This window comes from Leucoraja erinacea, chromosome 28, assembly GCF_028641065.1.
Source record: "Leucoraja erinacea ecotype New England chromosome 28, Leri_hhj_1, whole genome shotgun sequence".
NCBI classification, from domain to species: domain Eukaryota; kingdom Metazoa; phylum Chordata; class Chondrichthyes; order Rajiformes; family Rajidae; genus Leucoraja; species Leucoraja erinaceus.
This window is the reverse complement of record NC_073404.1, coordinates 9,315,648-9,339,519: the sequence shown is the minus strand read 5'-3', so window position 1 is coordinate 9,339,519 and position 23,872 is coordinate 9,315,648. Positions and strand designations below refer to the sequence as shown.

General features: G+C 45.3%; 1 protein-coding gene across 3 annotated transcripts in view; it reads right to left on the bottom strand.

Annotated features, from left to right (window-relative positions):
* dph1 (diphthamide biosynthesis 1) overlaps positions 1-23,872 on the bottom strand; it is a 650,424-nt gene that overhangs the window by 25,442 nt on the left and 601,110 nt on the right. For 2 of the 3 annotated variants that reach the window (XM_055657653.1, XM_055657651.1), the window contains one exon: positions 889-9,848. The exons of the other annotated variant lie outside the window; for it this stretch is intronic. In XM_055657653.1, coding sequence (XP_055513628.1) covers positions 9,729-9,848 — 120 coding nt within the window. In that variant the 3' untranslated portion in view covers positions 889-9,728. Of the gene's footprint in view, positions 1-888; positions 9,849-23,872 lie in introns of those variants that run through there. 3 annotated transcript variants of the gene reach the window in all.

Genomic DNA, 23,872 nt, shown 5'->3' with positions numbered 1-23,872 from the left:
GTCCACAGACCTGAATACATTAAGCAAATTAAATTTAAAATTGTCTTTGCCCCGACAGGCGGGAATACAGACTAGCATATGGGTCCTGGTGTGTTACAATATCTATCTGTGTGTTCTTGACCCCAAAGTAGATGTGAACAGCCGGTCAGGTTCGCATGTTGTGGAGACCTCTTGCAACTGGTGTTCACGAGTAACGTTTTACTTTCTGCTCAACTCGCTCGAAAAGGTGAAAGCTGGCGGCTAGATAAGGGTTACCGGTTGAACGATTTCTATTTTCATTGTGCCTATTGCAACATCAAGGCATCACAGCTCCTCAGTAAACCTGAAATGTAGTCACAGTGGCAAATGTGAGAAATTCATCAGCCCAACTGTGCATAGCAAGATCCTAAAAGGACATTCGGACAGGTTTGGAGGGATATGGGTAAAAGGCTGGCATATTGGACCAGCCTAGTTGGGCGCCATGGTTGGCAAGGATGAGTTGGGCCAAAGGGCCCGTTTCCTCACTGTTTGACTTTATGACTCAGTAAACTCTTGGATAAATCTGCTTCAGTGATGTTGATGCTGGGACAAATATTGGCAGATTTATTCCACAGTTTTAATTCACGTCAGGGCCTCCTTTATGTCCACCAGAGAGTGATGAATGAGCCTTGTTTCATCGGAATGCGGGCACCTCACACAGAGCAGCACCCCCTCTACTCTGCTGCAATATTGAGCTCATGAAGTCACAACCCGTATCAATTACAAGCTAAAGATAGACATAAAAAGCTGGAGTAACTCAGCGGGACAGGCAGCATCTCTGGAGAGAAGGAATGGGTGACGTTTTGTGACGAGACCCATTCCCTTTTCTCCAAAGATGCTGCCTGTCCCGCTGAGGTACTCCAGCATGTCGTGTCTATCTCCGGTTTGACCCAGCATCTGTGGTTCCTTCCTACTCGATTACAAGATAATTGGCTGCAGTTTTATACTGGGTTTATCGTTTTCAAAAGCCAAAGCACTAATTGCTGCTCAAGATATTTTGTATCATGTCTGTATCTTTCAATCAATCACCAGCAAGTGCCACCAGCAAGTTTTGCAGAGAGGCTTCTTGTAAACAGTATTTTTCGGAAGGAATGATCAGTGGTGAGGTGGTCAGGTTATATAATAGGTACTCAGTCACTGACACTGTCATACCCAGACAGCACACCCATGAGAAATAACATACTGGCTGGAACTCATCCCTTCACTGGACCTGTAGCACTCAGTGGTATTAACACACATGCTGGAAATTACACACTCATTAATACTGACATCGCAGGGGAACCAGCACAAACAGGCACGTGCACTAGAACTGACACATACAGTCGTGCTCCCACACACGTATGCTCACATACAGAGGTGATACACCCAGTATTACTGAGATTCACAATGGAACTGACTACCACTGGAACACGCACACACATGTACGCAGACACATCACAAATACACACGGAAGGTGACACAACCATTGTTACTAAGACTCACAACGGAACTGACCCCCCCCCCCATTGGAACACACACACATACGCACACACGCAAGCACACACACTCACAGAGGTGATGCATCTGTTGTTACTAGGACTCACAATGGAACGGACTGCCTCGTTGGAGCATGCACACCATCCACACATGTAAGCACACACACTCACAGAGGTGAAGCACCTATTATCACTCAGACTCACAATGGAACAGATCCCTAATTGGAACACAGACACACACACACACACCCTCTGTTACAGACGTGCCCTTTGATATTAAAATCATGGTGTCTTAGCTAATATTTATCCCTCAGCCACCAGTAATTATCACATTAGGTCTGTGGTGCTGGCTGTGTACAAACTAGCAGCCACGCTTCTCCATCTCAGTGCTGACTAGGCTTGAGAATATGTATTTCATTGGCGTTGGGACATTCTGGGGGAGCGAGCAGTGTGATGGAAAAGGACACTCTCTCAGGCCCTTGCCAAATCTCAGGTGGGCTGATCCACGCAACAGTCACCATGCAGGGTGGTGATCAAGTGAAGGAAATGACCCCTCCCACCTGCCTGCCTTTGACATTCAGATGTTCACAGGGTATCTGTAAGTGAATAAAAAGACTGCTTCTGATGGCACTGCTGGTTACAAATCAGCACAGAATGACCTGGGGAACAGGAGCCGAGTTTCTTTAAAGTGCTTGGCTTTCAATTCTGTGCTCCTGTTTGCTACACGTCCCTGTTGCAGAGTGGGTTCTTCACTCAACCTTCGTCAGTGATTATCATATGTAAAGGCAACGCTGCCTCACACAGTAAATTGCTCAGTTATGCCCCTGTTTTAAAACAGCGTGATTAATCGAGTCAGTGTTTGCCTCATCAGTGCTCTGAAGTGCCGGCAGCTGTGGTGCATGATTATTCAGTAGCTCTCATGTGAGCGGCACTGGGCATGGTGAATGTTACCCCAGCCCATGGGATTACTCTGTCTATATAGTCTGCTAATTGCTCTACACTTGCTGCAGTGGTTCAGATAACGGCACAGCCACCACAAAGAGCTCAACGCTGTTCTCACCTTCTCTCCAATTTACAAGACTCAGCCCCCTCTCAGTTACAGAGTGATTATTCTTACATCCTTTGAAGGATTTAGGAACTTCCAATTCGATGTCTTAGTACCTGATGGTAATGCATCCGCGTGGCACAGTGATGGAGCTGCTGCCTCACAGCGCCAGAGACCCGGGTTCGATCCTGTCTGTTCGGGTGCTGTCTGTGTGGAGTTTGCACGTTCTCCCTTTGGCCGCTTGGGTTCCCCCGGGTGCCCTGGTTTCCTCCCACATCCCTAAGGTGTGCAGGTTTGTAGGTTAATTGGCTTCTGAAAATTGTAGGATAGAAGCAATGTGCAGGTGATTGATGGTCGGTGGGCCGAAGGGCCTGTTTCCATGCTGTATCTCTAACCTAAAGTAAACAAATGCTGTGACTTAGTAGTTGTCACGGTCACTTCAGAGATTAGTGGGTTCAAGCCTCACTCCAGACTTTATCATGAATTCTAGGCCGAAGTACTTTGGGAGTGCTGCATTGTAAACGCGTAGGGCGTTTAGGGTGATTATCTTGCTTTTCATTAATTATGATCAGGATTATATAGAGGAGAAAACTTGTGATCTGCTCCATGGTGATGATCCAAGTTGTTCACTTTGTTGGCTGATTGATTGAAAGATACAGCATGAATATAGCCCCTTCAACCCACCAGATCCACGCCGACCATCGATCGCCTGTTCACACTGGTTCTATGTTGTCCCACTTTCACATCCACTCCTTACACACTGGGGACAATTTAGAGAGGGCTCAATTATGCTACAAACCCACATGTCTATTGGATGTGGGAGCAAACCAGAGGAATCCCATGCGGTCACAGGGAGAATGTGTAAACTGCACAAAGACAGCACCCGAGGTCAGGATCGAACCCTGGTCTCTACACTTTGCCCAGCAGCTCTATCAGCTGTGCCACTAGGCCGTCTGTTAGTGAGTAAGTAAAGATAGACATAAAAAACTGGAGTAACTCAGCGGGTCAGGCAGCATCTCTGGAGAAAAAGAATAGGCGACGTTTCGGGTTGAGACCCTTCTTCAGACGATAGATTATTTAGAGATGTATGGAGACAGGGTACAATGGCATCTTTAAAAGTGAATGCTCACTTTTCCCATTCGACCTTAAAACTTCTGAGGGCTTATTTACACTTGAGTTTCTTACAATTTGATTTTCTTGCTCAAAACTAATGCAGGGCCATGAACACTTGAAGTCTCTGACTTGTGCAAACACCTGCATTACCTAGAGCCTGTAATGCAAGCATAACCCAGGTGCATTCATCGCATTGCTGAATATAGTGTGTCTGGTGTTATCTGATGTCACGGACCTGCGATGCTCCACACAGTCTGCGTTTTATGACCAGGTTCCCAGGGCTGGAGGGCACTCTGAACTACATTAAACACCCCCTGCCCAACGACTGACTGACTGAGTTACCGCACCACATGGCATGTTTGCTGTGAATCTAAGAATTGCACATAAACTGTCAAACTTTCCCACACAGCTTGAACTCCCGTGTTACAATGCTGCCAGTGCTCAGGAAACTCAGCGGGTCAGGCAGTGTCTGAGGAGGGGATGGATAAGTGACTTTTTTTGTCGGGACCCTTCTTCAGACTGATCATCTTCCAGCCCTTGCATCATGGGTTATAAACCGTGCCACAGAGGTTATACAAAAGAAAACAGGTGAGTTGTCCCCAGTGTCCGAACCAATATTTACCCCACAACCTACTCACATAGAGGTTTCATCAATTGCTGCCGGTTTGAACTTGGTGTGCACATAATTGGCTTCCACGTTTGCCATGTCCCTGCTGTGGAAGCGATTGAAATAAAATAATAAATTGGCTGTGAAGCCGTCTCAAGTCATGAAAAGCCCTATCAGTGCAAATTATCCTTTATTTAGTGCAAAGCAGGCATGGATAAAAATGGTAAATTGACAGATTATAGCTGGAAGTAAAGGGTACAGAGCTGCCGGCTCAGCCCAAATCACTACACAATGGATGGCTGCTCACTGTTCAAGGTGCCTGATTTGTTTCGTCGGAAGGTGAGGAGAGATAAGCCGAGAGTAACAATGAAGGAATTGGTTCACTGACCTTTGAGAAATCATCCCAAGCAGCAGGATGTTGTGTCCAGGAACTATCGTGGTGAAAGGATATATATAAAAATGAAGCCAGGCTGCACGATGAGATGAATGGCACCAAGATAAAGGCAAGGCCTGACCAACTGCTGAGACGGGAAACAGGCTCAAATTTGCAACAGCAAACCTCAGGGGGATTAACCCACAAAAACACAACCGTTTCATTAGATGGAGCTACACACAATATTTGAATAGGGTGTGGGAGGATTGGAACCTTTGGATCACTCATGCAAAAACTATTATCTTTCTGTTCGTGGGTCAAAAAGGTTGCATTCTGCTGGAGAACAGATTTCTGCTACTAAAATTCAGAGTACATAGCTCCAAACCTTGGGTCAGTCTCTCTCTCTCTTTCTTCGTCTCTATCTCTAAACATGATTTCTAAAGTCATTTCGAAGGCTTCAAACCGTATTTCTGTGATGGGGCACTCAGTGACTTTGGTACTGAAACCTTCAAATAAATTAATTTTAACTTGATGTTAATGATGTGATTTTGCAATAGATGAATGTGACAGATAAAATATGTAAGGAATGTAGTGCAACTATGTATATAAAAAGGACATCAGCATTTGTTTTATTCTTTGCTTGTAGATGGGATGCAGAATAGACTCGATTGTCATAAAAGGCACACTTGTATAACGAAAGGTCTCGCAGTACTGTGTGTAAATGATGCAACGTCAAGGCAATGGGAAGAGGATGTCCCCTGAGATGAACATTATTGTCTTGGAAGAAACAGGTTTAAAGTGTGAATGACTTCGAGGTTCATAAAAGGAAGCCTAGTTATAAATCAAATGCAATTTTTCTATTCCTAACTAGGTGACAGCTTTACTAAACCGTGACAGTTCTGTCTCCACATATTCAATAGAGGGGAAAAAAACATGTCACGGGAGTTCACGTTTCTCGGCTGCTGCTGCTGCCTGTTTACAATTTCCACTCCAGCTTCATAATTAAGTTAAGAAGCTCGACAGACAATTCCCCTGTGCACCCACTTTCACAGGCAAAGGCTTGGATAGGAGAAATTGCTGATTATGTCTCGGTATGGAGGTGAAAGTTTAATTGTTTCTTTTGATCATTGCCATCGGCATGGAAGCTCTTGTCTCCCATCCCACCTCCCCCTGTATCTGTATCTGACCACACAACCTATCACTCGGCCCCTCTCCAGACTGGGGAAGCTCCTGACTATATGGCACAGAGGAGTCAATCATTTTCCAAATGGTTGCAGCAGATCAGACAAGGTGGGCTCGGACACTCACTGCAAGGACCTTGAAGCCAATAAGGATAGGTCATGTTTAAGACTAAGATTCTGAGACTGAAGAAGAGTCTTGACCTGAAACATCACCATTTCTTCTCTCCAGAGATGCTGCCTGTCCTGCTGAGTTATTCCAGCATTTTGTGTCTAGCCTCTAACAATTACTCACCTGGGCATGTGGGCATGCTGAGAGCGACCTCTCTCACCAGGGTAGACACGTCAAAGACCATGGAACATAGCTTTAAACCCCTGTCCCACGGTACGAGTTCATTCCAAGAGTTCTCCCGAGTTTGCCCTGATTCGAACTCGGAGATTTACGGTAATGGCCACTCGTCGGTACTCGGGGCTCTCGTGGTCATTTTTCATCATGTTGAAAAATCTTCACGAGTCTTCCCGTGCTTACCTGCCGTTAGCGAGTCTTCCCGAGTACCTGCCGTTAGCGCTAAGAGACATCCCCGAGCTCCGACGTACCCGTCAAGTTCATTCTCCGTGCTTACCACGAGTTTGATTTTTTTTAAACTCGAGAGAGCTCTTGGAATGAACATGCACCGTGGGACAGGGTTATTAAGGTGAGAGGGGCAAAATGTAAAGGAGATGTGTGAGGCAAGGATTATTACACAGAGGGTGGTGGGTGCCAGGAACGCACCTCCAGGGATGATGGTGCAGGCAATTAGGATAGAAGAGGCTATGGCCAAGCCAAACATGATGCCATGTTATCTTCTCTGCCTGTGCGTGATCCATATCCCTCCATTTTCTGCAAATCTATATGCCTGTCCAAAAGCCTTTTCAAAGCCACCATCGTATCTGCCTCTACCACCACTTCCAGCAGTGTGTTCCAGGCACCCACCACTCTCTGTGTAAAAAAATTGCCATGCGTATCTCCTTTAACTCTGCCTCTCTCACCTTAAAGCTATGACATTTCCACCCTGGGAAAAACTGTCTACCATATCTTAGGCTCTCACAATTTTACATACTCCCCTCAACCTATAGGTCTCCTCTCAACCCATGATGTTCCAGCATGTCCAATCCTCTGCTAGTAAGTAATACCTTCCTATCCTGGCAGCATTCCTCTAGTGCACCCTCATATGAAGCAGTGGGTTATGTCATGCTGTCAGTTTTGCTGATGGGAAAGACCTCAGCTTCATCCCATTCAAAAGGTACCTCTGACACCACCACAACCCCTCAGTGTGAGAATGTCAACCTCAGTCAAATTTTGGATTTAATTGATTGAAAGATACAGCATGGAAATAGGTCCTTCAGTCCATGAAGTCCACGCTGACCATAGCTCGCTAGTTCACACTAGTTCTATGTTATACACTTTCCCATCCACTCCTTACACACTACGGGCAATTAACCTACAAACCTGCACATCTTTGGGACGTGGGAAGAAACCGGAGCGCGCGGAGGAAACCTACGCAGTCACCGAGGAAATGTGCAAACTCCACACAGACAGCACCCAAGGTCAGGATTGGACTTGGGTTTCTGACGCTGTGAGGCAGTGTCTCTACTAACTGCACCACTGTTCTGATGTTCACCTTTTGATTCTAATTTGAGTTGGCCATTCAGCTGGAAATCAGTCTGATCATCAGAAATGTTTTTAGACCTCACGGATTCTAACCTTTTCTAGCGAAAAACTATAGAATGAAATTTCCGGCACTGCGAATTGGGGGAAATTGTCGATTTTCTTGACACCTTTAAAAAACTGCTATGTACAAGTCGACATGCTGAAAAGCTTGCGGGGAAACTCTGTGGCATTCACAACTAGAAACGCTGCAGGAACCTTGGAATTTAGCAGCAATGAAAGACTCCAGGTTCATAAAGGAGAGACTGGGAAAGAAAACAATTGTTATTGGCTTTCTGCTGCGCTGTTGACAGAGCCATTCAGCATCAGTGTCAAACTGCTCAATGTTAAGTGGCAGATCATCTGAATAACTCTCAGAGCTCGGCATATTCTCAGGCACAACGTGCAGAGGGAAACTGATAGCCTTCAATGGACTCCGTGACCAGCTGTAGTTCCTCAAAGCAAGTTCATGCCTCAGTTAATTGACTAATTCGCCGAGAGATATTTGCTGACATTTAGAGGTTAGCACAGCGTTCCTTGTTATCGCTTTCCCATCCCTGCCTCCATACAGACGTAAGCCTTCTTTCAAGGTTGTCCTCCCCTTCCCAATCCCCACCACCTGCGCAATACTAACACTGATCGCAGGTGAACCTCTCAGAGCTTTACATCTCCATCTGTCTGAAGAGTATGGTGTCCCCTGAACATCTCAATGCCACTGCCGTGCAGTAGTCATCATGTGAGCCTCTACCCACCTCTCCATGCAGTGTTATCTTTTGCATCTCACCATTCCCCACCTAAGGCCTTACCTATGTATCACTTAACACACCACTGTGTCCCTGAACCCTCTGTAAGCAGCGCAGACACTCTACATCTGCACGATGGCGCCAGAGCTTGGTGACAATTTGTGTGCTGGTCCCAGAGGAAGATCTACTATCACTTGGTCCACTCCTTTAAAAAATCTCTTTCACCTTTTGTACTTCTGTATGGCTTGATTGTACTCAGGTATAGCATCATCTGATTGGATTGGACAGAAAGCAAACAAAAGCTTTTCACTGTACCTCGGCAATAATAAACCTATATCTAGACGAAGCTTATCGGGCAGCATTATGTTTCTGTCACTCTCTCTCTCTCTCTTCCCTCTGACAATACAGATTCCTCTCTCTCACTGTCACATGTCTCTGTACACTGTGCCTTAGGATATTTTACACATTCTGTGCATGATGATGAAAGTTACAGCATAGAAACAGGCCCTTCGGCCCACCCACGCTGACCAGTTTTCACCCGTTCACACTCGTTCTATGTTATCCCACTTACTCATCCACTCTCTACACACTAGGGGCAATTAACCTACAAACCCCCAAGTCTTTGGGATGTGGGAGGAAACCGGAGCACCCAGAGAAAACCTGTTAGGTCCTAGGGAGGACGTGCAAACACCACACTGACAGAATCTGAGGTCAGGATGGAACCTGAGTCTCTGGCGCTGTGAGGCAGCAGCTCTACCAACTGTGCCACAGTTACCGGGTGGACAGAGATAAAGAATCAAGGATGCTCCTAACGCCACCTTGAAAAGGATTGAAGTATTGTTACTGACCCGGAGGACCCTTGCCCATGAACACTCAAAATGGAGAAGAAGAATTTGTGTGGCTTTATGATCTGCTAATCTATGTGATGGGAGAACCCAGTGAGACCAATGGAAGTAGTGGACTGTGTGTCTATCTACGAAACCTGCCAAGCATCTCCTGGCCAACCTGTGACGAACCCCACAGCCACATCAGCCATCTCACAACTCACAGAACTAGCGCACACCTGATCCTGAGGGACAGTTGGAAAAGGACTCAGAACAATTGAAAAAAGTCCACCATCAAGTAACAAGCAAAGGTGAATAAATTCAACAGCTGCCAAAACTCTCAGCCAATTTATTTCTGCATTATTGTCAGTCAAAGATTGCCCCAAATCACTAACCCACCACGGCCGGAGCTGAGGCTAACTACAGCCCAAGAACTGGACCCGTACTCCTTCTCCAACAGCAGGTGTGGTGCAATCTGAATCAAAACACCAGAACTGCCCCATTTTTCCACACTTGCCACTTAACAAGGTTGCAGGAGCGTCTGCTCAAGCTGAACGAGCCAGGGTTGAGATGTGACATGGGCTTCCTTCGATCCCTGGATCCATTGCTTCCGTCGCCTCAGCTGCAGTGGCGTTGCCTCGATGCCGGGACACCGACACGTCACGTCACTGTTGAGGAGGGGAAGGTTGCTCCTCCGGTGGGCTCCTGACTGACTCCTCTCGCAGGCACTTGGAATCTGTGCACGTACCCCTCACGGCTGCTCCCACTGACTCTGCTGCTTTGGCCTGAGTGGGAAAATAAAACCAGATCACGTCCAAGTACAATATGCCTCAAACATCAGTGGCTGTGACTCTCACCTGAGCCATGAGGTGTGTTCTAGCCGATAACTTCAACCTCCCTGGTGCAGTAACAAGTATCTCTAAACTCAACAAAACTAACCTAAGCTAAAAAGTAAAACGCACCTTCATGTTATTGATGGAGGATTTCAGTGCCAAAGGAGTACTGCAAAATCAGAGGAGCACCACCATAGGACTTAATTTTTAATGTATTCACATTTTAGGATGTAGACGTTACAGGCAAGGCCAGTATTTACTGCCTGTCCCAAGCACGTTGAAGGTCGTGCAGCCTGTAGGCTTGGGCTGCTTCACTTTCTGACGTAGCTGCAGTTTTTTTGCATTTCAACCTTTGCCACGAGCCGGTGAGAAGTTTCTAATTGGTGTTGCATTGGTCAATCCAAGGCCACAGAACTTCAAATGATGCACTTTGCAACTATAAGTGATGCGGAGGGTCGGACTGGCTGACTGCAAAGGAAAAGTCCTCTATCTTCTAGATTCATGCATTTTCTCCTTTCTGTCCTTCCCCAAGTAAATGATAGATTACGATTAGAGGCTGATGATTAGAGAGAGGCCAGGTTTAAAGGAGATGTGCAGGGCAACTTTTTTACACAGAGAGTGATAGGTGCCTGGAATGTGCTGCTAGGCGTGGTGGTGAAGGCAGATATAATTGTGGTATTTAAGCTTTTAGATAGGCACATGGATGTGGAGGGAACAGAGGGATGTACATCATGTGCAGACAGAGGAGAATAACTTGGCATCCTGTGTAGGAAGGAACTGCAGATGCTGGTTTAAACTGCAGATAGACACAAAAAGCTGCAGTAACTCAGCGAGACAGAATGCTGCCTGTCCCGCTGAGTTACTCCAGTTTTTTGTGTTTAACTTGGCATCCTGTTCAGTACAGACATTGTGGGCTGAAGGGCCACAAATTTTACTAGATTAGGCAACATCCGTGGGCAGAGAAACAGAATTCACATTTCAGGTTCTTGATCCTATGTTTGAGGACACCTCTGTTTGCAGTGAATCCAAGAGCAGGAAGATTGTGCTCCAGCATTACACTGCACTGGTCAGACTTCAGCTGAAGTACTGCCTGCAGTACCGGCCACCACCACCAGAGGCATGGTGTTCCAGCACTGGAGAGGGTGAAAAGAAGATTGACTACGACAATAGACAACAGGTGCAGGAGTAGGCCGTTCGGCCCTTCGAGCCAGCACCGCCATTCAATATGATCATGGCTGATCATCCACAATCAGTACCCCGTTCTCGCCATATCCCCTGACTCCGCTATCTCTAAATGGCCTACCCCTAATTCTTAAACTGTGGCCCCTGGTTTTGGATTTCCCCAACATTGGGAACATGTTTCCTGCCTCTAGCATGTCCAATCTCTTAATAAGCTTATATGTTTCAATGAGATCCCCTCTCATCCTTCCAGGGTATACAAGCCCAGCCGCTCCATTCTATCAACATATGACAGTCCTGCCATCCCGGGAATTAACCTTGTGAACTCCCTCAATAGCAATTATGTCCTTCCCCAAATTTGGAGACCAAAACTCCCCAAATACTCCAGGTGTGGTCTCACTGGGGCCCTGTACAACTGCAGAAGGACCTCTTTGCTCCTATACTCAACTCCTCTTGTTATGAAGACCAACATGCCATCAGCTTTCTTCACTGCCTGCTGTACCTGCATGCTTACTTTCAGTGATTATGAACAAGGACCCCCAGATCTCATTGTACTTCCCCTTTTCCCAACTTGACACCATTCAGATAATAATCTTCCTTCCTGTTTTTGCCACCAAAGTGGATGACTTCACATTTATCCACATTAAACTGCATCTACCATTCATCTGCCCACTCATCCAACCTGTCCAATTCACCCTGCATCCTCATAGCATCCTCCGCACACTTCACACTGCCGTCTAGCTTTGTGTCATCTGAAAATTTGCTAATGTTACTTTTAATTCCTTCATCTAAATCATTAATATATATTGTAAATAGCTGCGGTCCCAGCACCGAGCCTTGCAGTACCCCACTAGTCACTGCCTGCCATTCTGAAGGGACCCGTTAATCCCTACTCTTCGTTTCCTGTCTGCAAAACCAATATTCTATCCATGTCAGCACTCTACCCCCAATACCATGTGCTCTAATTTTGCCCACTAATCTCCTATGTGGGACCTTATCAAATGCTTTCTGAATGTCCAGGTACACTACATCCTCAAAAAATTCCAGAAGATTAGTCAAGTATGATTTCCCCATCGTAAATCCATGCTGACTCGGACCAATCCTGTTACTGCTAACCAACTGTGCCGCTATTTCATCTTTTATAATTGACTCCAGCATCTTCCCCACCACCAATGTTAGGCTAACTGGTCTATAATTCCCTGTTTTCTCTCTCCCGCCTTTCTTAAAAAGTGGGATAACATTAGCTCTCCTCCAATCCACAGGAACTGATTCTGAATCTGTAGAACATTGGAAAATGATCACCAATGTGTCCACGATTTCTAGAGCCACTTCCTTACGTACCATGGGGTGCAGACCATCAGGCCGGGGGATTTATCAACCTTCAGTCCCATCAGTCTACCCAACATCATTTCCTGCCTAATGTAAATTTCCTTCAGTTCCTCCGTCACCCTAGGTCCTCTGGCCACTAGTGCATCTGGGAGATTGTTTGTGTCTTCCTTAGTGAAGACGGATCCAAAGTACATGTTCAACTCGTCTGCCATTTCCATTACACAACACTGATCAAACTTTGTGTCTGAAGAAGGGTTTCGGCCCGAAACGTTGCCTATTTCCTTCGCTCCATAGATGCTGCTGCACCCGTTGACTTTCTCCAGCATTTTTGTGTACCTTTGATTTTCCAGCATCTGCAGTTCCTTCTTAAACACTGATCAAACTTCAGCTGAAGTACTGCTTCAGTACCGGTTACCACCACCAGAGGAATGGTGTTCTAGCACTGGAGAGGGTGAAAAGAAGATTCACTAGGATGTGGGAAGAAGGAACTGCAAATGCTGGTTTGATAGAGTGAACTTGGGGAGATACTTCCACTTGTGGGAGAGAGAAAAAACCTAGAATCATCCCACCAGCAAACCCAGGAGAAAGGTCTTCACCAGGGGAGTGGGGTTGTCACATGGATTCACTTTCCTAAAGTTTTCTATTCTGCTCACTAATACCCATTCCCTCTCCACTTTGAGCTGTTTTGCTGTATAACGGTTTCTATGTAAATGCAGGCGGCGTTGGTATTGTGTGGCCGTGCCCTGCAGTAGTGTGAAGCAGTCAGTGTGAGTCACGCAACGCTGCTGACTTAAACTGGCCACTGTACTCATCAGAGTATTTACTGGAGCCTATCTCCTGCTTGCAAGCAAGAAGAGAGACAGCTCAGGAGCTTTGTTCTGTCTCAGTGAGTCAGTCAATTCCACAGGATGGGAGTGAACGGGAAGGGGATCAGATACGGCAGGATTCCACACTTCAATCTCTTCCGCAATTTACCTGGAGTTTACTGTGCTCACTCGACCTGAACCGATTCGCTTAACGTGACTGAACCTTAGCCCAAACTGTCTGTGATAAGCACATTGCAGGAGTTAGGGCATCATCCAACACACTGCCATGGACTGATAATCAAGAAAATGACATACCGTGAGATTACACACAGAGCTGGCTTCAGAGATCATCCGACTAGAAATATTATCAGTTTCCGTATTGCATGCAGCATTAGATTGGGAATTCCATCATGGAAGAGGGAAAAAAAGCCTTTGGCCAAAATGAAATGCCCCTGCTCGCTGCAAGAATTTGAACCTTTCAGGATATTTGTTTTTATTTCCAACATTGTCAGAGAGGCAATGGAGACAGAATTGATTCAAACATAGTCTTGTAACACCTATTACCCTTCTCTGATGCTGACAATATATATGTAAACTTTAAAAATAAAGGCCTTCCATTACACCTCTGTAGCCACACACATTGCTTCTAACAAAGATGCAGTTTGCAATACAATGATAGATGAAATTGCACTGTGACAGTCTGAAGATGGGTCTCGACCCAAAACGTCACCCATTCCTTCTCTCCAGAGATGCTGCCTGTCCCGCTGAGTTACTCCAGCTTTTTGTGTCTATCTTTGGTTTAAACCAGCATCAGCAGGTCTGATGGCTCTACATCCAGGATCACAAGAGAATAGAATAAACAGGATATATTTTTACTTACAGAGGTGTGGAGAAGCCACCTTCACCAACACAATATAAACACACTTGAATATGCTTCAAAGGCGTTATTTTGTAAGGATATTTTAGGCTTTGACTAAACTTTAAATAATTAAAGGTACACAAAGCTGGAGAAACTCAGTGGGTGCAGCAGCATCTATGGAGCGAAGGAAAAAGGCAACGTTTCGGGCCAAAACCTTTCTTCAGACTTAAATAATTAAATACTGTCTCTGGTTCAATACATCATTTATTGGGTAAAACACCAGTGTAAAATGTAACCTACATGTTCAGTAATGTATGAAATGTGGAATGCAATTTGTACATAGCAATAGCAGCAAAATAACTAAACAAATGACGATTCTAGTTGTGGATTCAGGCATATGAATATTGGGCACAATACAAGGGAGGTCTGAAGAAGGGTCTCGACCCGAAAAGTCACCTATTCCTTTTATCCAGAGATGCTGCCTGACCCGCCGAGTTACTCCAGCTTTCTGTGTCTATCTTCACTTACTCACTAGCAAACGGCCCAGTGGCACAGCTGATAGAGCTGCTGCCTCAGAGCGCCAAGGACCCGGGTTCGATCCTGACCTTGGGTGAATGTGGAGTCTATACATTCTCCCTGTGACTGCATGGATTTCCTCCGGGTGCTCCGGTTTTCTCCCACGTCCAAAAGACATGTGGGTTTGTAGGATAATTGGTGTGTAAGGAGTGGATGTGAAAGTGGGGCAACATAGAACTAGTGTGAACCAGTGTGAATGATCGGCGTGGACCCAGCATCTGCAGTTCCTTCCTACTTCAGGGAGAGCTGCCTGTTCTTTGAAACAGTGGCGCATTCACCCAAGAGCGTACACGGGGCATTGGGATAACACTTTGTTTGATAGACAACATTGCAACAACTCTTCAGCACTGCAGAGGGAAAACAATCAGCAATGTTCTGACTCTGAAGCAGTACTATTAACTGAGACATGGGGGTCAACAGCAAGAGGCATCCTGAAGGCATTGGATAAATGGTGGCTATTCCTTTTTATTTTAAACAATAAGAAATAAGCTGTTGCTTCTGAATGTTTGCTTCACTCTTAAAGAATACAGAGGCATCACAGAGGTGATAACATATAGAGGTATCAAAGTGGGATAACACAGCTAAGAGAATTGCAACAACTAGGAAAGTCTAGACTAGGTGATACACTAACAGACAATAAAAGTAGCTGCACATACTGAAAATATGAAATAAAAACAGAGAATATTGTAAATGCCCAGCATGTTTGGCAACTTTTGTGGGAAGATAAATGGTTAATGTTTACGATCCAGGACCTTTCGAAAGAAAGGCTCTGGTCCTGAAACATTAACCGTTTCTCTCTCCACAGATGCTGCTGACCCGCTGAGTGCTTCCAGCATTTTCTGTTAAATTGAATGCCACATTCGAATTTATTAAGCAGTTCCATTGAAGATGGTGAGATTAGCAAAACTACAGGCCACTAGTGAGTAGGAAGAAACTGGTTTACACCGAAGATAGACGCAAAAAGCTGGAGTAACTCAGCGGGTCAGGCAGCAATTCTGGAGAAAAGGAATTGGTGACGTTTCAGATCGATTTGGCTTCTGTCTTTTTGCATATCTTACATGAATTTGTTCTATGTAGCTTTTCATTTCTCTCAGTTCCCTCTCCCCTGAATCAGTCTGAAGACGGGTCTTGATGCAAAACATCGCCTATTCCTTTTCTCCAGAGATGCTGCCTGACCCGCTGAGTTACTCCAGCAGGAAAAGCAGAAGGAGAGGGGGGGGGCGGTAAAGTACAGACAAACGAACTGCACATGCTGGAATCTTGCATAGAACACAAAGCACTTCAGTAACTCAGCGGGTCAAGGGCCTGTCCCACTTAGGCGATATTTTCAGCAACTGCCAGCGACTGTCACAGTTGTAGGAGGTCGCCGAAAAAGCCCCCCCTACGACAATGTCTACGACAACCTACCACCTAGTCGACGTCAAGCTACGGGAAGCTACCAGCAACCACCAACCCATTAGGACGTCCACCTACGACCAGCTGCAACCACACAGGCGACAATCTACAACAACCAAAGTCAACCCACGTCCACCCGTGACAAGCTACGACCCTGTCGGTGACAACTGAAGACAACTGTTGCCGGTACTTGACGTGGGCTGGCGTAGGTAGTCGGCAATGGAACTCACTTTGTGCTTTGATTCAAGAAAGACAATGAAAGGGATTGGGTGGGTGCTGGGCAACTGGAAGGGCAATCACCCAAAGTACGTTTGGTTTCTCCAACACAGAGTAGGCCACATTGCGAACAACAAATGCAGTACCCGAGTCTGAAAGAAGAGGGCGTCACCCTGACTACGGGTGCTGTCTGTGTGGAGTTTGCATGTTCTCCCTGTGTGCTCCTGTTTCCTCCCACATTCTAAAGACGTGCAGGTTTCTAGGTTAATTGGCCTCTGTAAAGTGTGCAGTGCACAGATAATCGTTGATTGACCCGGACCCGGTGGGCCGAAGGACCTGTTTCCACGCTGTATCTCTATCTCCAAAGAAATAAACTAATAGAGCGAGTCTGTGTGTCTGTTGTGATCTGATTGTAATGCCAGCTGGTGTCTGTGGATGGCGCTGCCTGCCTGGCATTGAGCAGACGCTTGGCGGGGCAGGAGGGGAGAGAGCGATGGCTGCAATCGATAAGTCGGGCCAATTTGGGATGCATTTCACAGCAATTAACAATAAAGCAAACACACCTCGAACCCTCGAATAAATCATTAAATGCCAGTAATTCTCCCACTCAACAGCTGCAAAACAGGAAAAATAAATAAAAGCTCACTAGGAATGGAGAGAAGTGTCAAAAGATAAAGCTGGCGTTTTATTGTTGCTTTTGCTTGCTGCTGTTCAGGTATGTTGAGTGTATCTGTTGTTATGACGTGGGTTGGGCTGGTCTCCCTTCCCCCACTCTAACCTGATCCTGCTGTCCTTACTCTCTTCGGCTCAATGTCATACCTACTTTGCAATTTTTTGAAAATGCATTTGGTTCTGCAATTTGTTCAAAAATAAATTCCAGCTGATAGAAGCTGAGCCTTGCCATGGCTGTATTCATTTCTGCATGCTGCACACAAAGGTGCTCCAACACTGTGAGGTGGGCGGAAAATAAGGGAGAATTTTCTGTGATGGGGAGAAAGAAGCGTTGGGGCAAAGCAGAGGGCGGGCAGGGAGAATGAATGTACAGGCGGCACGGTGGTAGTGATGGGAGAGCTGGATTAAATCCTGAGCTGTACGTGTTCTCCCTGTGACCGTGCATGTTTCTTCCCAAATCCCAAAGATGTAAGGGCTTGTAGGTTAATTGGTCCCTGTCATTTGCCCCGAATGAGTAGGGATGTGAAAGTTGGATAACATAGAACCAGTTGGTGATCAATGTTCGGCACCAACTTGATGGCCTGAAGGGCCTCTATCCATGCTGTATCTTTCAACTCAATCAATCAATATCGTGGTCGGGAGAGAGGGAAGGGAGAAGGAAAGAGGGGCAACCCGAGAGAACGTGGCGGTTATGTGGAGGGAGAGAAAATGGGAAGGGGTAGATGAAGTGATGAGGGGAGAGACGAAGAGAGAAGAGATAAAAGGGAGAAAGAAAATGAAGGGAAGTAATTTATGAGAGAAAATTAAGCAGTGAATGATGCCGCTGAATTAGAGGGTATTTGATACAAGGAGAGGTTGGAAAAGCCTAGATTGTTTTCTTTGGAGGTTGGGGGGACCTGATAGAGATATATAAAATTCTGAGGCATAGATGGTCTAGAGAGACAATCAGACCTTTTCTCCAGGGTGAAAATATCAGATGACTTTGCTTTAACATTTGTTGGGGGGGGGGGGGGGGGGGGGGAATCAGCACACAAGGAGATTAGTAAGGGTACAGAATGGTCCCAGCCTGCTTTCAAAGGTCCTGCCCACAAATTCTCACCAGTGGCTGCACAGCTCGTCGAAATGATCCAATATGGAGGCTCCAATAGCCAATATCCCTCACGGAACACAAGCCACTCTATCTCTGGCATGGTTCTACTGGGGTCAAGATTCTGCTTGTCATTAAAACTTTGTCCTACAGGGGAGCCTGTGGCTTTTTTCCACAGCTCTTTTCCAGCTTTCTGCTCCTATCACTTCAAACCTGCCGACTATTGTCTTTGATCCGCCAAACAATAACAATTGCAATCTCACCACTGACATAAAATGTATATGTAATGTTTTGATTTTGTGTGTTGTCCGAGTCTATGTGCCTGCGATACTGCTGTAAGCAAGATTTTCCCTGTACATGCACCTCCCTGTAAATGTATCTGTGACAATAAACTTGACTTCATGGTGGTTAATTGACTCTCAGTCCCATTATTTTCACCAATATTTAATTTTAACCCATGCTATTATTCTAGTCTTGTTATTTTCCCCTATTGCCGTGAGATTTCCAATATCTTAATTTAGTTTAGAGATACAACGCAGAAACAGGCCCTTCGGACTACCAGGTCTGTACCGACCAGCGATCCCTGCACATTAACCCTACCCTACACACACTTGGAACAGTTTTACATCCACCTATCTCCTTTTCTCTAGCATCACAATTCACTCCTCTCCTTATCTTACACCCTTTTGGCTCGATCTCATCTTGTGCCTTTGGCCACCTACCTGCCATTCAAACTTTCCTCATCTGTAACCACCTATCACTTTCCAGGCTCTGTCCCATCCCCACCTCTTCTCTAACTTTCTCCCATTCTCACTACAATCAGTTTGAAAAAGGGTCCCGACCCAAAATGTCACCTATCCATGTTCTCCAGAGATGCTGCAGGACCTGCTGAGTTACTCCAGCACTATGCGTTTTTTTGTAAGCCAGCATCTGCAGATCTTTACGTCTGTAAGTAATGCCCTTGTCCCACTTAGGAAACCTGAACGGAAACCTCTGGAGACCTTACGCCCCACCCAAGGTTTCCGTGAGGTTCCCGGAGGTTTTTGTCAAAACCGGCCTCGACTAAAAATAGGTTGCCGTTTTAAAAATCGTTAATTTTTTAGTCGAAGCCGGATGCAATGTTAGTTGAACTCTGCAACTATGATTCAGTGACAGAGGTGACATGCTTATGTTAATATTAACCTTTTTTTCACCCAGTTTTATTCCACCAGGGAGGTCTTAACTTCCACTCCCTGCAACCTCCGGTAACCACCTTCAACTAGCATCGCAACCGGTTTTGACAAAAAAATTAACGATTTTTAAAACGGCAACCTATTTTTAGTCGAGGCCGGTTTTGAATTTTTTGAAATAATCGCTGGAATATAGAAGAAGCTCAACTACGCGGAAACCACTTTCGACCATTAGGGAGAGTGACAAAAACCTCCGGGAACCTCACGAAAAACCTTGGGTGGGGCGCAAGGTCTCCAGAGGTTTCCGTTCAGGTTTCCCAAGTGGGACAGGGGCATAAGAATTTCATTGTTCATTCTCCATGCAGATAACAATTAAGCACGTTTGACTTTTTTTGACCCTTTCTTATTTCACAATACCAGAATATATTGTTCTCTCGCTTGTTCCCTACATATTGATCTCGGAATCCATTGTATCGATATGTATCTGGAAACCATTTCTTATACACTCCATGACTTTGACCTCCACACTGTTACTGCTAACTTGATGTACAATCTATGAAGATTAAAGATCCTCATGGTCATTATTTTACCCTTTTGCCTGCACTTCTAATTATCAAATGGACACTGGTGTTAGAATCCCACATTCAAACTATCTGAGATCCAGGTTCGATCCTGACCTCGAGTGCTACCTGTGTGGAGTATTTTATATTCTCCCTGTGACCACGTGGGTCTCCTCCGGGTTCTCCAGTTTCCTCCAGCCATGATCACATTGAATGGCAGTGCTGGCACGAAGGGCCGAATGGCCTACTCATGCATCTATTGTCTATTGTCTCCCCACAACAAAAAAGGATACGCAGGTTAGTGGGCTGATTGGCGTTCTTAGTGTGTGATTGAGTGGTGGAATTTGGCGGGGAGGAGGCGGGGGTGCACGATGGGAGTTGACGAAAATGATAGGAGATTAAAAAAATGGATTAATGTAGGGTTAGTTTGAAGGGGTGGTGATGGTTAGCATGGACTCATTGGGCTGAAGGGCCATTTTCTGAGTTGTGTAGCTCTACGACTACGACAATATAGCATTCCCATTTCCCCTCCTCTACAAACTTGACATGACTTCACACACAGAAATCGGTTTGATACTCTGAATGCAGTGCAGTAGAACTGAGAATCTAGTATGTGATTGTTTAAGAAACTTGATGGTTGGGAACCCGCTCAATGGACTGTGTTCCCCACTCTCCCTTTAAACTCCCAGCAAGCTTCCACTGCCGCAGTGAGCGGATATGCATTCAATGGTGTTTGTTGAGGAGTAAACACGGAGCAGGAAGCTGGTGAATTGTCTTCAAAGCGAACTCTTTGGGCTCTGTGTCTTGCATTCCTTTACAACTCAGAAAGGTCCTTTTTCCTATTCTCTCCTTGAATTCTCGGCTTCAATGGTAAATTAATTTTTTTACTGTGTGATGTCTCGAGAAAAGATGAACTAACAAGGTTTTAGGGTATTAAGAGTAATGTGTCTTGAAAATCTTCCAGTTTGGTATTTTCATCGTCAAATGGATGCCGGATTATCGGAGTTTCGCTGCAGCGTTCAAGACATCGCCATTTGAGCATGTGGTGCAACACAACCTTAGAAATTAAGTGTTTCAGAACTGGGTGAGAGGTGGGTAAAGATATGAAGGAGGCATATCCCTTTCAATTTCTTTCTCTTTTTTTTTCTTCTCTCTTTTCTCTCTCCTATTCTTTTTCTTTTTGCTTAGTTCACATCATCTTCTTCTTTTCTTTTTCGAGCTCGAGGTATATAATATTCTCTCTCTCTATATATTACTTGCTTTTCTTACCTTTTTTTCCTACTATTAAATTTAAAATACGAAGTTGTACATGAAATGTAATATGCTATTCATGTCTATTATTCTACATCACTTCTGATAAATATATATAAAAAAAAAAAAAAAAGATATCGCCATTTGGAAGAGACATTATATGTCCAATAGCGATGCTTTCAAGAGAGAGCTACATAGGGCTCTAAAAAATAGCGAAGTCAGGGGATATGGGGAGAAGGCAGGAACGGGGTACTGATTGGGGATGATCAGCCATGATCACATTGAAAGGGGGTGCTGGCTCGAAGAGCTGAATGGCCTCCTCCTGCACCTATTGTCTATTTTCTATTGATATTAGAGACGCTTGTCTGCATTTGGGTGGGTATTTAAGAGCCGACAGCATTATTTTTAGGAGCTGCAGAATTCACCCCAGGCTCCCAGGTCTATTTTTACTCCACAGCTGATATCAGTGAAAACTCATCTGGCCATTACTTCAACAATGTCAGTGGGAGTCTGCTACCTCTCCACTCCCTGCTTTGTTTCCTACGGTAGAACAGTAACCACAGGTCCAGAGGTAATCTGGTATCTAGAATCCCCTGAGGTCGAGGCATTGTGTAAACGTGAGCTCCTTCACAGTTTTGAAGTTTGATCAGGCTGGAAACAGTCATTAAATTTTTTGCTGAGATTTTGTATTGTGACAAGACCAGCGCTAATCAACATGTTAAGAACTGTGTTCCTCTTGCTATTTTGATTACAGCTACTCTGGAGACTCTGCACCTGCAAGGTTATCTATCTGATTTGCTGCAATTATATCCAGTAATGAGTTTGGGCCCTGTACACGCTCCATCAGTCATCCAGTAATACGTCTCGTATTGATTTTCAATGAGAACTACCCTGTGTCTGATCAGGCTGACCATTGGGAATCCGGTTGGAACATTTCCTCATCTCATTTCCCTTCCTTTTCCCCTTACCCCGAGAATGATAAGTAGCTGTGTTAATTTGCACCCTGCCACTCATCCCAAATTCATTCAAATATTGTGGGTATTGTCAGAGGGAAAGAGAGAAAGAGAAAGAGAGAGAGAGAGAGGGAGGGAGGGAGGGGAAACAGTTCCTTCCGCCTACTGAGTCTGGACATGCCAAATTGCTTTGAAGTGCTGGTGAAATGCCGTCTCAGTCATAATATGGGAATCCAATGGTATTAACTACAGTGAGATGTTGGACAAACTTAGATTGTTTTCTCTAGAATGCCGGACGTTGTGGGAAGTCCTGATCGAAATATAGAAAATGATGAGAGGCAAGTGTATGGTAGACAACCAGAACCGTTTTGAAATGTCAAAGAAGTGAGGATAGTTTTAAGGTGAGAGTGGCGAAGCTTAAAAGAGATGTATGGGGATAGTTATTTACCCAGAGAGTGATGGGTGCCTGTTAAGGGTGGTAGTGGAGGCAGATATAATGGTGGCATTTAACACGATTTTAGGTCAGCACATAGATATGCAGGGAATGGAGGGATATTGGATCTTGAGAAAGAGGGGGGAGACTGAGTTAGAGAGAGTGAGTGTGTGTGTGTGAGAGAGAGAGAGAGAGAGAGGGATAAAGAGAGAGAATGGAAACAGTCCCACAAGGATATGGATCTTGTGCAAGCAGGGGAGATTAGTTGATATTGGCATTGCCTTCAGCACAGACATGATGGGCCGAAGGGCCTGTTCCAGCGCTTCCTATTCCATGTGCTGTGAGAGCGTCAATATCCTTGAATCAGCGACCAAGGGCAACAAATATCTGCCAAAGGATTTTTTATTTTCACCAGAAGAGCAAAACTAATGACCATCCCAGTCTTTCCCTGAAATATTTAATGGCTCTGGATCTTTCATCAGTTGTAAACATCTTTTGCTGAATTGTTCTCGAGCCTTGTGGAAAAGTCTGTGTTAAAACACAGGTGATAAATGAACGCTGACAATGATAGGCAGGCAGCAGGGCTGGCCCTGGCTGGACAGTCTAAGGGCCAGAGGGAAGAGTGATTTACGGAGAGCTTTGTGTTTAAAAAGCACTCGTGCTCTGCCCAAGCAATGATGGGTCTTTAATAGCTGAAGGGTATTGATTACTTTGAATAACGCTCATTGCATCATTTGCTGTGAAATCTGAGAAGTTTAAAAGGCATCAATTTCTACTAATCAGGAAGGTGAAGTGAAATGTCCCCACAAAAGTTGTATAAATGAATATGCCTGGGAGCAGTTCTTTGTGCCTCAATCCATCAATCAACTTGGTATTTCTAAAACAAAGGCTTCTTTACAGCAAATTAGCACCACATACGTTATATGACTTGATCTCCCACTACTTGATGAGTCCACATTTAAAGTGACTGCTTGTTTACATGGACTGCTGCATTGATGCTTGGTGCGCCGGTTATAGCTGCTCCCTCGCACCTCCAGACACTGTGCTGCCTGTGTGGAGTTTGCATGTTCTCTCTGTGACTGGGTGGGTTTTGTCCAGGAGATCCAGTTTCCTCCCACATCCCAAAGACACGCAGGTTGGTGGGGTAATCGGCTGCTGCAAGTTGCCAGAAATGTAGATGAATGGTAGAATCTGCAGGGGAGTTGATGTGAATGTGGGTAGAATCACATGGGCTCCGTGTCTGTTTCAAGTTGATGATATCATAGAGATACAGGGCGGAAACAGGCCTGTTGGCTGCACCCATACAGGGCGTGGCCAAAGGGCATGTTTCTGTGCTGAATCTCTATAGTTCTATATGACTTTAAAGTGAAGCAGAAACAGATCCACTTCCCCTTGGGTTAAGGATAAGTGGCTTTCAGTCTCATTCTGTGGGTCCTAGGCTGTCTGATGAAACCAGTGTAGGACCCGCCACAGACCTGCCCACAGATAGGC